Source organism: Camponotus floridanus, unplaced genomic scaffold (genome assembly GCF_003227725.1).
Source record: "Camponotus floridanus strain SB8 unplaced genomic scaffold, Cflo_v7.5 scaffold39, whole genome shotgun sequence".
Lineage (NCBI taxonomy): Eukaryota > Metazoa > Arthropoda > Insecta > Hymenoptera > Formicidae > Camponotus > Camponotus floridanus.
Genome location: NW_020229536.1, coordinates 752,317 through 767,642, shown reverse-complemented (window position 1 = coordinate 767,642; position 15,326 = coordinate 752,317). Strand labels below are relative to the sequence as shown.

The 15,326-nt window shown below is 35.0% G+C and overlaps 1 protein-coding gene across 5 annotated transcripts in view; it reads right to left on the bottom strand.

Moving 5' to 3' along the window:
* LOC105249506 overlaps positions 1–15,326 on the bottom strand; it is a 77,568-nt gene that overhangs the window by 969 nt on the left and 61,273 nt on the right. For 3 of the 5 annotated variants that reach the window (XM_011255029.3, XM_011255030.3, XM_020027004.2), the window contains 7 exons: positions 8,303–8,611; positions 6,347–6,811; positions 3,930–4,330; positions 2,233–2,727; positions 1,766–2,114; positions 794–1,620; positions 353–522 (listed from right to left, as the gene is read on the bottom strand). In XM_011255029.3, the coding sequence (XP_011253331.1) occupies positions 353–522; positions 794–1,620; positions 1,766–2,114; positions 2,233–2,727; positions 3,930–4,330; positions 6,347–6,811; positions 8,303–8,452 (2,857 nt within the window). In that variant the 5' untranslated portion in view covers positions 8,453–8,611. Of the gene's footprint in view, positions 1–352; positions 523–793; positions 1,621–1,765; positions 2,115–2,232; positions 2,728–3,929; positions 4,331–6,346; positions 6,812–8,302; positions 8,612–8,685; positions 8,740–15,326 lie in introns of all 5 variants that reach the window. The other 2 variants (XM_025411316.1, XM_011255031.3) reach the window with 2 other exon arrangements.

Here is a 15,326-nt window from a genome sequence, read left to right as displayed (position 1 = left end):
GTCAATTCAATTTATATACTCCTTTTAACTTAAAATGAGACAATCAAAATAGTTTTAAAAATTGTCAAAGTAGAAAAATACTAGAATAAATCACAGATCTCAATCTCCTCCAATCTTATTTTTTTAATATAAAATGGCAGAAACTAAAAATGGAAGTAGTTCATCTGATTTTTTAGGTAATGGAATGTTCCTATTATTACTGCTTTGTTGCAAATCAAATTGAACGCGATTTAGAATTACACATTAAAATGTCTAATATATCTATCACCGAATAATACAATTAATATTATAAAAAGAGAAGGAAGTGTTTCTTCCAGAATGAAAAAAATAGATATAAGAGAAACATTTATACCAGTATCATCGGTGGCTGTATCGCCGTCAGAGTTTCTCAGCATAATATGCTCGCCCAATGTCTTTTGTATTCTGCCATATGTTGCGCTTCCGGCGTACACCTTTCTTTTCACCGGTTCGCTTTGTGGACAATAGGAAGAACTTTCCTTAATGGGGCCCATATCGATTGACCTGCAAAGTATTTTTCTATTATAAATAACCGATAATTATGTGTATTCAAGAAAAAATATACAATATTCAATATACAATATACTTCAGTATTCCATTTTTTTAAATAAAATATATATTGATACTACCATAAAATAAAAAAGAAAGCGAGCTTTTCAAATAAATTTCTCCCAAAACTAATAAGTAGCTTTTAATTTAAAGAAAATATTTTAAATTTTCCATTAAATTACAATCTGGAAATTGTCCAACATTTTATAAAATAGTTACTAATGACCTAAATGTCATTAATGGAGCCCTTCGTCTCACATCACACTTCTCCTCGGAATCCGATGAGCTGGATATTACGCCCTCCTCCTTCGTCGATTCTCTCGTAGCGCAAAACTCCTTTCTATCTCCGACGAGAGAGGAACTCATCGAATTCGCGTGCGTTTTATCCCCATGGGAGTTCGTGTCCATCGCTTCCAGCCTTGGTCCACCGTTGTACTTCAAAGCAATCCGAGGCGATCTATTGAACTCCCTGGATTCTGAATCATTGCCATTACGCGCCCGATGTATCTGGTGATGCATCAGACTTCTACTGGGCGAACTCTGAGGCGTCGTCCTACGCAGCATTATCGGCGAATCTGGACACTTGGACAAATCATGTTGTCGGAAGGCGGGTGAAGAAGGCTCTTTCGGTATGAAAGTTCCAGCCGGTGAGTTTCTCTCCATGAATCGGTGGATCGGTGAGCACGGTTGAGTGAATTGTCGCTTTGGACTAGTGTGCTCCAGATCCCGAATGCTACCGCTTTGCAGTTCTGGCTGAGAATTGCGGCTCTTGGATAGCGCCAACTCAATGTTCAGCTCCGTATTCTTGATAAGCTCGACGCGCTTGTTCGCAAGACCATTGTGCAATTTGCGCGACGGCGATGGGATGCACAATGACGGGTTCTGGTGCTTCTGCATGCTCACAAGAATGTTTTCTGCTTCTAAGATGAGTTCACGATACTTGCGATCGGCCTCTTTATCCGCCTCGATCAGTGCGATCTCCGATGCGAATGTAGTCATGTATGTATTGCCAGCTACGTGACGCCGTACTATATTGCCATTTACGTAGCTCACCTTGAAGAAAAACAAGATAATGTAATGTAAGACCTTAAATAAGATATTATTTCAGAAGTTTGAAGTAAAAAAAAGAAAATCTAATAAATTAAGATTTCTTAAAAAGATGAGAATATATGTGACATAAATTGAATTTGAATCTTACCGAATTCGATCGCCTCTTCACGATCTCATTCTCCATCACGGAAGGTCGGACGACCGACGAATTGTCGTTCAGTCTCATCGGCGAGAGATTCTTGTTGACGTCATGCTTCCTGCGTCGCAGACACATCGGTGTACCGCCCACGCTTCTGCTGCCCTGATTGAATCCCGAGTTCTTCAGTAGCATTCTCTCTACTAGCACGCGATTCAGATTCGCTGTCTCGTCATCGCATCGGTCCAGAGCAGGCTTACGACGCTGCGATATCCTTTTCTTACGTTTCTCGCTCTGCTTGTCGTCCGTCTTCTTGTGCCGCGCGCTCTGTCTCTTCGCGCTGGCTCTCGTATTTGCGTTTCTAGCAGCATAACAGAGATAGATGATGTAATTTAAGTATCATCTGTGTGTGTGGCAGATGGAAATGATAAAAAAAAATAGATTTTGCTAACTTGAGAGAAAACTTTCAAAGACCTCACCTCTGAGAGCCGACCTCATCTTTGTTTCTGCGCTTAAGAATGGATTCGCGGAGTCTGGTGCCGCGCCTGTTCAATTCGCTCGTGAAAGCGAAGTAGGTACAGTGGCCGGTATTGGGAAAATGACCGGCACCACCGTATTCTAGATTGTCCAAGTCGAGGAAAGAGCCGTTGTCGATGTAATCGAGCTCGTCGTTCTCGAACGGATCGTTCTCGTCGCCGCCATCCTGGCCGGTATCGATGTCCGACAGTGAGTCGATGTAATCTTCGCAATCGGTCGGATCGCTGTCCGACAGAATATCAGTTTCCTTCTCATATACGTAGCTCTCGTCGAATTTGCCCATCATCTCGTTCAGCGTGATGTCGTCTTCGGATGAGCGCGCGCTACGCGTCACCGAGGATGCTGAGGAGCTGCTGCTGCTGGCTCGTCGTTGTAAAGATAGAGGAATCTTGGGTCGAAGATCCATGCCCGATGTAATCCTCCAATTTTGATTGATCCTGCGAGATACATAAACTTTCTTATTCGAATTGTAAACTATTTTTTAAATATATAAATTTATGTAAAGATTAAATTCTAAAAAGAAGGTAAAAACTAGTTATATAAAAAATGGATTGATTTCATTTCGATTCTTATTTTTATTTGTTTTTATTTTTAATTAAATATTAATCTATAATTTTATTTTTGATTTAGTTAAATATTATAATCTATCGTTAAATTATATAGTTAAAATTAAAGCATTTTAAAATGCTTAATTTTATTTATAAATCTAAAGAGTATATAAAGTTATTTATAAAAGAATAAAGTTTGAAACTCTTTTTTTCTATTTTTATAACTTAAAATTTTATCTTATGTTTGTGCACATGAAATAATTTTATTATCATATAGGTACTCTGAATGAACAGATCATAATCAATGCAATGATATCTACGCGTTGATAATTTATGTAATCGCGCGATATTTATTTCCATACAGAATGTATAATGATACGTGTAATGCGATTTTAAGCGAATGTGCAAGTTATAAATATACAATTATAATAAAGTACACGCGCAATTTGCTAATGAAAATCGTATTGCCAAAGAGGAATTATCGATCAATGATATGATACGTGTAATTCGCGTCGAGGTTGATTGCAAGTTAAACATTAAATTTGGCGTGTGTGTTTGAGAGAAAGAAAGAAAAAGAAAATCAGTATCAGTGCGAACTCTCTATTCTTGCGATTGCGCACTGGATCGCGATTGTGAATCGACGAATAAAGTGGTTTCATAGCTTTTTTCTCGTCTTGCAAACTTTTCTAATCGTTAACTTTTCCTTCAACTACATCGCCCCTATTTCGATTGAAATGGAAGACTAGAGAAGCCAATGGATTTGGAGAAAGAAAGACGACCTACGAACGCTTTTCGCCAGCCAACTTGTGCAATTAAAAGTTTCTTCTGTGAAAAATCAGATTGATTCCGAGATCAATAATGCAGCTACAGAAATTTTTATTTTCTTCATATGTTTTATATCTTTCTCATTTAATCATTTAATATTTATACTTCTATGAATCAAATCATCTCTTCGAATATCTAATTAATTGTCATAATAATTATTTCCTAATTTAATTGGTATCTAACAACTTACATTTTACATTTTTTTTCCAAAAATGTAGTCACGTTAACTGTATGCCATTTTGTATATATAAAAATATGACGCTTACGGGCTTCGACCCGCGCTGAGGCTCTCCTGACGATGCTCCCTCTTGCCTTGAGACTCTCTGCTGTTGTTCAGGTTGACATCGCTGGCGCTACCGGATGACTCCGTGAGCTTCAAGCCGGAGCTGCTGCTGCTGCTCTCGTCCTGGGCGTGTCGCGACTTCAGGCCATTCGTGCTGGAACCAGACGAGTTCGCCGACAACCACGGGTTCGTCCGGATGCGGGAACGTTCGCGGGGCGATTGCACCGGTGGCGAGACCAAGGGCGGCGGTATCGACGATGGTACGGGCAGGTTGTTTCTCGAATCGGCCGAATACGACTCCGTTCTGCGATGCGAATGTTCCTGTTGTCTCGGTTGCTGCGTCTGCTGTTGCTGCTTCTGATTATGATTCGTTTCCGTGTTCTGCTAATTCAAATTAAAAATAGAAAGAATGATAGGAAAAATATCTTGCATTTTATTAAGCTTTATGATCGATTTCAATTATGATCGTGGTTGATCAAATTTTTTATTCATGGCAATTACGTTATAATATATAAAGAGAAAGAGAGAAATAAAGATAGGTTTTTTAAGAAAATTGTGCTTAAAATTAACTTATGTTAGTGAAGAATAATTTGATTAAGTGTCATTTCTTTTTAATGATATAGTGCATGTTTTATGTGAATTTGTTACAGGCAACAAAGTGAAAATAATGATTGATTTTAAAAGGAACATTGCGGGAATCTATTGCTGACGTGAGAAAAATCATCTGAATTATCGTTTAACTTATAATTACGTTTTATTTTTTTAGAATTATTATTTTTAGAGAAATATCAAAAGCAGCAGAATTTTCTCTATAAAATATGTTATACTAATTATTATTAATCTATTTGATCATTAATTAATCTATTTGAAGAATCCATTCTCTTGTTATGTGAAAAAATGTTCGCTTTGCTCGAAAATCATTCATTCATTCATGCAAACTTCTGTTTGGAGTCCCGCCTTTATATTTGTCATTCCGTTCGCGTATTCTCGCCTTTACCGTCAATCTAAATCGCAAACTCGATCGTTTCTCTCTCCATTGTACTGAAACGAGGGTTGTGACACGGTGTGCAACACACAATCGATCACAGCTTGGGGAGGAGGAAGGATTCATTTTTCACTCCCGCCGACCATTAACTCCCGATATTCTGGCGCACGTTCTTGACGATAATGCATCGCCTTTTCGAGCCATGTGACTCGGGAGAGAGAATCTTGAGAAGAAAGTGTGAGATGAAGCACGTTTCCAGAATTTCTCATTCCTGTTGGCAACCGCATTCTTCCGGAGGAAGGACAATGCGGCTAATAAATATCTTTTCTTGACAAATTGTAGTGTGTGCTCCATGAAGGGGCCACTGAGCTTCCGTTACGTTGTTCCTCAGACAAACTTGCGCTTCGTGTTAAATTCACTGAAAGGAATTCGTAAGCCTTGTTACCTCGTCTATTTCTCTCTCTTGCAGTATGTACCACGACGATAAACGCTACTCCAAAATATATACTTCCTGCTTGACGGAAGAGGCCGGATGTCGTTGAACTCGCGGCTTTAAAGACTGTCAGCGAACAAACGCACCCTCAGGAACCCGGGGTGTGAGGGGTATGTTTAAGCGAAACGATGGCAATCTCACGCGACGAACTCGAGAAGCGCATTTACTTTCGGTCTATAAACTATTTGAAAGGAACGCGTAGTGTTTGACGAAGAAGCCACATCTCGTATGAATACGTTATATTCGAGGCATCTCGAAACTTCGCGATAATGCACGCTTCTCTAGCATCCCATAATCGAGACTTGAGTTGAAATTTTGCCAAGGAAAATTATATTATAATAAGACAATTTTTTCTAATTTTTTTGATTCTCAAGAATATTTTAATCTTTTTCTTAAAATCGATATATTTGAGACAAGATTTGTTAAGAGACACCAAGCATTTTCGATGTGTAAACGAAGCAAATAATTAAAAATATTTTTGTTTAATTTCATAATCTGCAAGAACAGAGAAAATTATTGAAAAAACCGTAATTATAACTAAAAAAGCAAAAAATTATTCTCCTTCGAATCAGAAAAATGATTGTAATGATACCAGATATATATAATTATTTTTTTCTAAACTTAATATATAAAAAAATATATAAAAATAAAAATACATTATTCTCTTTCGAATGAGAAAAATGATTGTAACAGTACCAGATACATATAATTATTTTTTTCAAAATTTAATATACAAAATATATAAAAATAATATAAAAAAATATATAAAAGAAAAGAGTTACAATACTAAATTTACATATTAGTATTTATGGTATTTGTAAATTAATATTTCTAGTTGCCAAATATTATCATTCGATTATATCCCTGTTACATCAACTCAGTTGTAATTTTGTAACTTATTAGACACAATGTATGTACTTACTTTATGTGGCATACTCGTTCGTACTTCCGGCTGAGCGTTGTCCTTGGTTATATTCGTGTTCGCGGATGACTGCTCCCTGTCTTCGACTCTTCCATTTCCTGACGTGCCTGGTGATAGATTCCCGGCGTCGCTCGGCGGCCTCTTCGTCCTGGCTTTGCTACTGTTGTTATTGTTATTGGTAGGAGGGATGGTGATGGTACTTGTGTTCGCACCACCGTTACCGTTGCTCTGAAAATAGTGGGTGCCAGTCCTGATGTTGATGTAATATTCGGGCGGGAAACTAGTGCCGGGCGAGGTGCCGTCAGTCGAGTAGCCGGTGGAGTACGCGCTCTCCGGCGAGGAGAGACTCACGCTTCCGGCGGTACCGCCGGAAGTGCCGGACGAGCTGGTCACGGTTGCCCCGTAGCCGCCCCCGTGTAACCGGATACCGTCCACGTTCTTCGTCGGTGAATCTATCGGATGTACCTGCGAGGAGAAAATTAAGATTTGTTTATTCGAATGCATCGAGATTCTGATTTTTTATTGATTTATTATATTAATATTTTTCTTCAATAAAACAATCTTTTAACTCGTATATATAAGTGTCTAATAAATACATGAAAAATGTTGATCACTTTTCTCTCAAAATTATTTTTCTATATTTTTTAATAACATTGATCGCATATTTTATACTGACTCACTGTAATATCGAGACATAAAACACTAATTATTAAATTAAAAAATTTATAAAAATATTAAAAAGTTTCTGAATCCAATAAATACAAATCTATATTGCACCTAAATCCTTGGAATAATAAAAAAAAATTCTTTTATCAACAAAGAGATTTAAAAAATATCTCTTGTCTTTTAATCTTGAATTCTTCAGAATTATTATTCTTTATATCAAATATATTTATAGTTCACAAATTTAAAATTACCAAATATGTCAATAACTTGTAGAGAAATTTCGCGTATGATAATAATTCGGAAAATACGTCGATGCACAGTAAAAGAAGAATTGATGTACAACACGAATTCATAAATTTTCAACGCTTTCTCCGTAATGTGCAGCTTCGATAAGGCAGCCATCCGCAGACTGCATAAAGCACCAAAGATACTGCAACGAATGGCGCGAGAACGAGGGCGATTCTGCTGCCTGCCAGGGTGTGTCGGGTAAAGAATACTAAACTCTTTTTCTACCCGCCTTAACGATAAGCGTCGACGTGCCTTGGCCGCTCCTACCATAGAAAATGCCGACGTAAGGGTCTGTTAGCGGAGAAATGCGGACGAGCGTAACGAGCAAACGTTGGCAAGCAGTAGGAAAATAGGGGAAGCACTTCGCGAACTAGTTTGCCGATAATGACGGTGAATCCAGCGAACGTACGCCTTTCAAATATGCTTCGGAGCCTTGCAACGATCGTGATTGGAGCAATTAGTATTTACAAGACTGACGTAAAATGTCGGTCGTTGGCATCGCGCATAAATTTACAAAAATGATGAACAATGATGTAAAAATTCTAAATCTCTGAAATTTTCATATTCCGGAAAATTATTAACTTTCTTGATTTACATCGAATGTTATAAATTGCAAATTCACAAAAACCCTTTCAAGAAAAAATGTGCTTTTTGATACAAAAAAAATTTTAATCTGTGTTAGATATAAATTATCATACTATAAGATATACATATATAAAATAATGTTATAAATTGCGAATTTATAAAAACCTTTCAAGAAAAAATGTGCTTTCTAATATAAAAAAAAAATTTTAATTTTAATCTGTTAGATATAAATTATCATATTATAAAAGATATATGTAAAACAAAAACAATAATAGATTTCAGACCAGATCACGCTTAGTAGCTTGAATAAACTTAAATAAAATAATTCACGATAATTATAAAAAACATCAGAGATTTATAGATATTTTAGAATTATTTTATAAATGACTAACAAGTAATCTAATTGAATCTATTCACCTGGTGCAAAGCGGGAGATCTGTTGGCGCTGTGGCTCCTGGGGGAGTTGCAATTCGAGTCAAATCCCTTGTCGCCCTTCTTCCGATCTTTCTTCTTCTTCGATCGCACGATGTGTGCCTCCATCCACGTGCGCAATTTCGTCCCGAACATGATGCACACGAGTGTCGGCTAACGGAGTGTCGGCGTCTCGTCGAAAATGCCCAAGTGGATAGAGGACCCCTTCTCACGACTGTTGCCCGCAGAATCAACTGTGATCGCGTTATTTGCGCGTTCTATTCGAGCGCTCCATTTCACGGTGAAACTGGATTTCTGCAACAAAAACGATCGTTCAATTTCGCACCGAATCATAATCAAAATAAAAAAGAAATTCAAAAATATACTACCTGTAGAAAACCCGATTTATAAAAATCTGGAATGTTTGGAATAAAAATTTTTATCTGTAAAAGAGAGAGAAAGAATTGATGATTTTTATTTAAATTATTTCAAACTATTTACGAATCTAATTTCATTGGAAACGTCAATCATCTCATTGCGTGAAACGTGACATGATTGCGATTCAATTTATTAATCATTACAGACGGACGATGCACCGGTTCTCTCATCGTGTATTGCGATTATTGCAGCTTCATGTTACACCGGCTATTTACACAGGTTACCTTCGCTCTCGCTCCTTTGAATCATCAATATTATTCTCGTAGGAGCAGCAGCCACGTAGCTCTTCGCATTAACATATTAACAAATAGCTCTACGTCGCTTTTATGCCATTTTTCCTGGCTCTAACACGAACAAACATTGTGACAAGCCAATCCCACCAAGACAATAAATCTATAATATAGGATACACCATGTTCGCGAATATAAACTCTTGTATCACGAAACGTAGATTTATGTGACTGTCAGTGGAAGGAAAATTTTCCAATCAATCACTTTTCAATGTCAACTTATAATCGCTATTTTATATGCAGCATATACGAAATTCAAGGCGTACATTTTTTTTTCAAGATTTTACAATAAATTTACTAAACGAATTTTAAATTAAAATTAAATTTAAATTTTAAATTAAAATTAAATTTAAAATTAAATTTAAATTTAAATTTTTGATATAACGAGTAAAATCTAGAAATTTATTTTTAGGTCTAGAATTCCTATGAGATCTATGTAAGCGAAATTGACTTGTACGATAATCGACGAATTGAATTTAATTAGAGGAGTCGACCATCGAGTTCAGAGTAATTAAACTGGATAATTAATGCATGTATTCAAGGGAGCTGTAATGATTTAATTCATCATCATTAATAAGAAATAAGTGTATAACATTTTTGGCAGTTACAATTTTGACAAAAATGTTAGAATTTTACATTATACATGGAATACTTATAAAATCGAAAAATCGAAAAAAAAACTAAATATAATTTAATAATTCTAATGAAAAAATTTTTCTTGTTTTAAAATTTAAGTTTTAGAAATAAAATTAATCTATACATATAGGTACAAAAATGAGAAGATTTATTTCTCTGGTTCTAAAAACCTTCTTACTATCCTCTATATTTATAATCAATTACACTAAGTGAATCGCTTGCTTTTGGTTATAGCTTCGACGTCTCAAGGAGATGCGCGAATTTACATAAACGCAGTCTAAGGCCATAGTTTCAGGCACGATTTTGGAAACTCGAAGGCAAAGTGATCTCCTTATGGAAATAAGCGGATCGACGATGTCGTCAACTTTCAAGAGGCACCGTTGAAAACGTATTACGTGCGCCGGCTGAGTTTTAATCAGGGCTTTTCATCGTCGCCTCGAAAGTTCTCGGAGAAGATAGGGCGTGGTAAAAAAATATTAAATGCATCTTTGGTTCGCGAGCTTTTTGAATCTCATAGCATTATATATATACAATATTAGTAGCATTAATTAAACTGTGTGACAGATTTTACGAGACATTAAATAGGTACAGTTACGCGCTGTCCCAACCTTTGCTCTCGTCTTTCGGGTTATAAAACGAATTATATATTTTATAAAATCATATTTCTTCCACTTGCTCGCTTTTATATAATCTCTCGTACTTGTATAAATATTAATATTTTAGTATATTTTACGTTGCGTCAAATTAATCCCTTTTTATCCCCGTCCTTTCTAGTCTCTTTCGTTTGCTTTATTATTCTTTTATCTATTGTACTATTTCTATAATCTATTTACAGTAGTATAGTAAAATTAATATACAGTACAAAATAAATCATACACCTTTCAACAAATTGAATTTTGCCCTGGACAAAATATAACAATATTGAATAATAAATTTTTTACAAAATAATTGAGCATAATTTTTATTATTTCCTATTTTCTTTATTTAAATACTTTGAAATGCTTCGACTTTTCTGTATCTAATAATCTATTTGCTTGTTAAAAGAATAGTTATATTAACAAATTCAATTTGTTGAAAGGTGTATGATTTATTTTATCTAGTACTGTATATTCCAGTTTCTTATCACGCTCTAATATCCTACATCTGCGCTAAAATCACTTGTGGAAAAAATTTCTCTTATCTCCTTCATTCTATATATCTCTCATCAACTCTTTTATTCTTGATAAAAATGATTTCATCTTGTATTTTTTCTTAGAATCGACTTTATTACGCATTTTTTATTCATGCTCATCATTCACGGAACAGATGTGATCTCTTTCGCTACGAAAATTCATCTCACGTATATTCCTTATATATCGCATGCCATATGCGAATGTCGCAGACTTTGTTCAAGCTCTGTCGCGATGTACGATATATTTACTCGCGGAGCCAGGTTTCTCGATCTATAAGTCCGCTTATCAATCTTCAGGCCGCGGAGAGAGCTTTTCGCGAAATAAATATCTCGTCGGTTGCGCCGACGTCATCGCGTGCGTCGACGCGATTGAATTCGCTCTGCGTCCCCTTCTTTCCCTTTCTGATATGGGCGACTCTACGTGAGCGGAAACCGGAAGACTACGAATCGAAAGACGTCCACGAATCCAATGTGGCGAATTTCTCGCGCGGGGAAATAACCGACGGTTCGACGATTCGTGACTGGAGAGATAGATGATTCATAGCAAAAGGAAGAATTGAGTTCATTTGTGGAAAATCGCGATTAAAGTCCGGCAAGAAGGGAAGTAGGATTGCACGAGACATCAAGATCTTGATATTGTCTTGTCTTGTCTCGAAATTCGGGGAAGGAAATTTAAGGAAAGATTTTTAATTATTTATCAAGACAATATTAAAACTAAAATTGTCAAGATTAGATGATATTATATATAATTTTAAATCATTCAAAAAGAGAAAGAGAGTATTAGATTGGAATTATTAATAAAATAAAGACAAGATAATACAAGATGAGTTTGCTACAAAAAACCAATAAAAATCAAGATAAAATTTAAGTTGTCGAAAATTATAAAATAAATAAATAAATAAATATAATAAAATAAACTAAATAATAAATAAAATAAATAAATATCAATACGATATTTTCACAAATATTATTGCGTCTTGAGTCTTGTGTAACTCTATTTGGAAGAATAAACATTCTGTGAAGCAAATATTTTCTCTAGATTCTAAGGAAAACTTACACAAACATTCACGTTATGAATTTGTTAGCAGAATATAAATAATAAAATAAATAAACAGATTCTAATTAGAAAGATAAATTTCTTCGATTCCATAATCCATAAATCACAACTATAATTTAATCATTCATTCAGAATAAACAATTGAACAAGAAGAGATCACAATATCTCGGATTTCTCGGAGAAATTTCAGATTTATTAGATTTATAGATCCTTGCTTAAGAAGCAATTCCTTGATTAAGAATGATTTTATCCAAGACAGCTTAACAAGAGGCAGCTATCGAGCGACGTGGATACTCCTACATCGCTTTCTCCCCATTCGCTACAAACCTCAGCTCGTCGGATCTCTTAATCGCATCTGGCATCGCGACGCTCGTTAAGACGTCTCTTCCTTATCATTCGCAATGATTCGATTGCGTATGCTAATACACGAGTTATATAATACGGTTAACTTCGTCGTCATCATCGAGGATTTTATTTCCAGGGATTTCCAGGATCTCATTTCCATAATATTTCGGCGGAATTTAAGGAAGAGTATCAAGAAGGATCGTTACTTCAAGATCTCCAAAACCACTTGCGTGTATTCATGAAGTTTGCATGGTTCGACGATTACGAACTGAATTTTCTCTCCCTTCTTCGAATGTTCGATCGAAACTTAATTACGTCTTCGATTTTCTGAAAATTATTATGCTTATCCTTCATAAGTATAATATTTGCCGACCATAGTACTTCGCCAAGATCGATTATAGCAAGTTCTACGATTATAAAACACGATAACATACACATAGAAATGAGAACAGTCGAATTATCACAAAAACTAGATCGCGAAGACCTAGAAAGCGATACCTAGAAAGTGATGTTTTTAATGTGCAATTATATTATATTTCCTTATGGTTATATAAGTTTTATCTTATATCAATATAATGATTTCTTGTCATTTATTTCACTCATCAAAGCGTAAAAGTAATCAATAAAGAAACTTTCCATTTCTTTTAACGCTATATATGCGATATTATTAAGAAAATGTGAAAATGCATAATATTAATAATTAATTTAATTAATTTAATTTTGAAATTTTATTTAATATAAATTACGCAATTATTTCACATACATATTTGTTCCAGTTTTATGCACTATCATTGATCTTTCCCCACCATCAATATTGTCAAAACTAGGTGTCTACATAAATACATTTTCTGAAAGGCGAAATTGCTCGGGCGATGGAAAGGATTAAACTAATATACGACACGTTGACGCGCTCCAGCGGAGACGTCGAGTGGAGAGTTTTCAGGGTTAACGAGGGTTCCTTTAGTCCGGACGCACAGGCGGATCGCCGTATCGATGAATGGTCAGAGACAAGAGCTCGTTAGTCTCGTTAGAGTTAGCGTTGGTCGCAAACAGGCGCGTCCCGCGGCTAGGAAGAGGGGAGGAGGAGGAGGTTCAAGTGGGTGCACCGCACCAACCCCTGTAATTTATCGTGGTCGAAGCGACGTGTAATAACGATGATATCGGGGTAACTTCTGGCTTGATTAAAGTGAAGCTTATCGCCCGACCCCGCTCCCGCTCGTGGAATATTTTCCTACTTTCGACGCCGAAAACTCGTCGAGTTAGCGCAAAATCTCAAAGTGGGTTACCACATCAATCTGACGAGCTCTCGTTTGATTTATAGCAGCGCTACTTGAAATACGAAAATTACAAAATACCAGAAAAAAACTGAAATTAATCAGTGAGGGAACATTAAAGGGAATACGAAAAGTATATACAAGGCAAAAAAAGCTCTTGTAGCTTACCTCGAGCTTAGCTTTTCAAAACACTATAATAAAGTATTTTATTCATCGAGTTATGAGACTTGAAGTAATTTCTTAATTCTTACATAAATCATAAAATATCTAGTAAAATATTCATTTTTCGATTATCTTATCTTAATACTTTTATGTACAAAATAATGAGAAGAATCAATTGGTGTAAAGAAAACATATAATTATTTCGAAAAAAAAATGTAATTGTTAATTGCAAATTATATATTTTTTCTTTGAAACAATTATGTGTTTTCTTTACACCAATTGATTCCTCTCATTATTTTATACATAAAAGTATTAAGGTAAAATAATCGAAAAATGAATATTTTACTAGATATTTTATGATTTATGTAAAATTAAGAAATTACTTCAAGCCTCATAACGCGAAAAGTACTCGATGAAAAAATACTTTATTATAGTGTTTTGAAAAGCTCTCGAGGTAAGCTTTTTTTCGAGAGATTGGCCTGACATCCTGTATATCTCGAATTGTTATTTAAGATATAATCTGTCTTAAATAATTAATAATTGTTATTTAAGATATAATCTGTCTTAAATAATTAAGAGAAACTTAATGAAGAGAATTTATTGAATATATGTCCGATATCTCGAAATACTTGCCTATATGGAGAAGTAATTTAGAGATGCCTGTTAAGGGCGTAGAAATGAGCAATGCTACCGTTCTCGATGCGTAAATCGAAACATCGGGAATGCACGGAATATTAAGGAAAGTTTCCACGTAACATATCGGCCATTAATCATCGTGCCCCGTTGCAGGGGATAGTCGCTAGCATTTCTCTTCCCCCTCTGAACGAAATGGAAATTACCCTAATGCATGTACGGATAACATTCTCGTATACTCGGGCGGAATTTCAGAGCACTTGCACGAAACAGTTATTCTTCCATATCACGAAATGTAACTGTCTGAGAATATTCCTGAAATAACATTATAACGTTGTATACATTACACGTATTTGAGAAATTTCGATTAAACTTTAATATATAAACATTTAAGGCGCGAATTAATTATGCTGCTTTTGTATTTTTTTTTCAAAATGCATCGTAGTATGGTAATTTAATTTTTAATTATAACTGAATTATATTTTTATAATTTAATTATATTTTTACATAATTTAATTTTTATCTTCGCGATTTTTTCTATCCACTTGCAGAAAATATTCGCTCCTTTCTTCTTTCCTTTTTAATCTAATAATATCCGAAAAGGATTCAAATTTGGATCCTTTGAATTTAATTGAATAAATATATATAAAATTTATATAAAATAAATATATATCAAATATGTATAAAATTTAAATTAATATACATATTATATATGTACATATTATATACATATTATATATAAATCTTTGATCAATTCTTCCATCGGAAAAAGACTGAATTTAATACGTAAAAAATCCAGGGTGATATTACATGTTATTTATTCATTAATTTTATTTTGAACACCTTCCGTTTTAAATTTATCAATATTTATACTATGTGCATAACATAAATTTGTTTTCGCGAATGTTGCTGTCTGCGGGAAACTTTTCCTCTTTCGTCTGTTTCTCCCTTTTCTTTAATTTAACAGAGGTTTAGAAGGGTGCCTGGCCGAGTATCCATAATAGATGATATTAATAAGCGCGTTA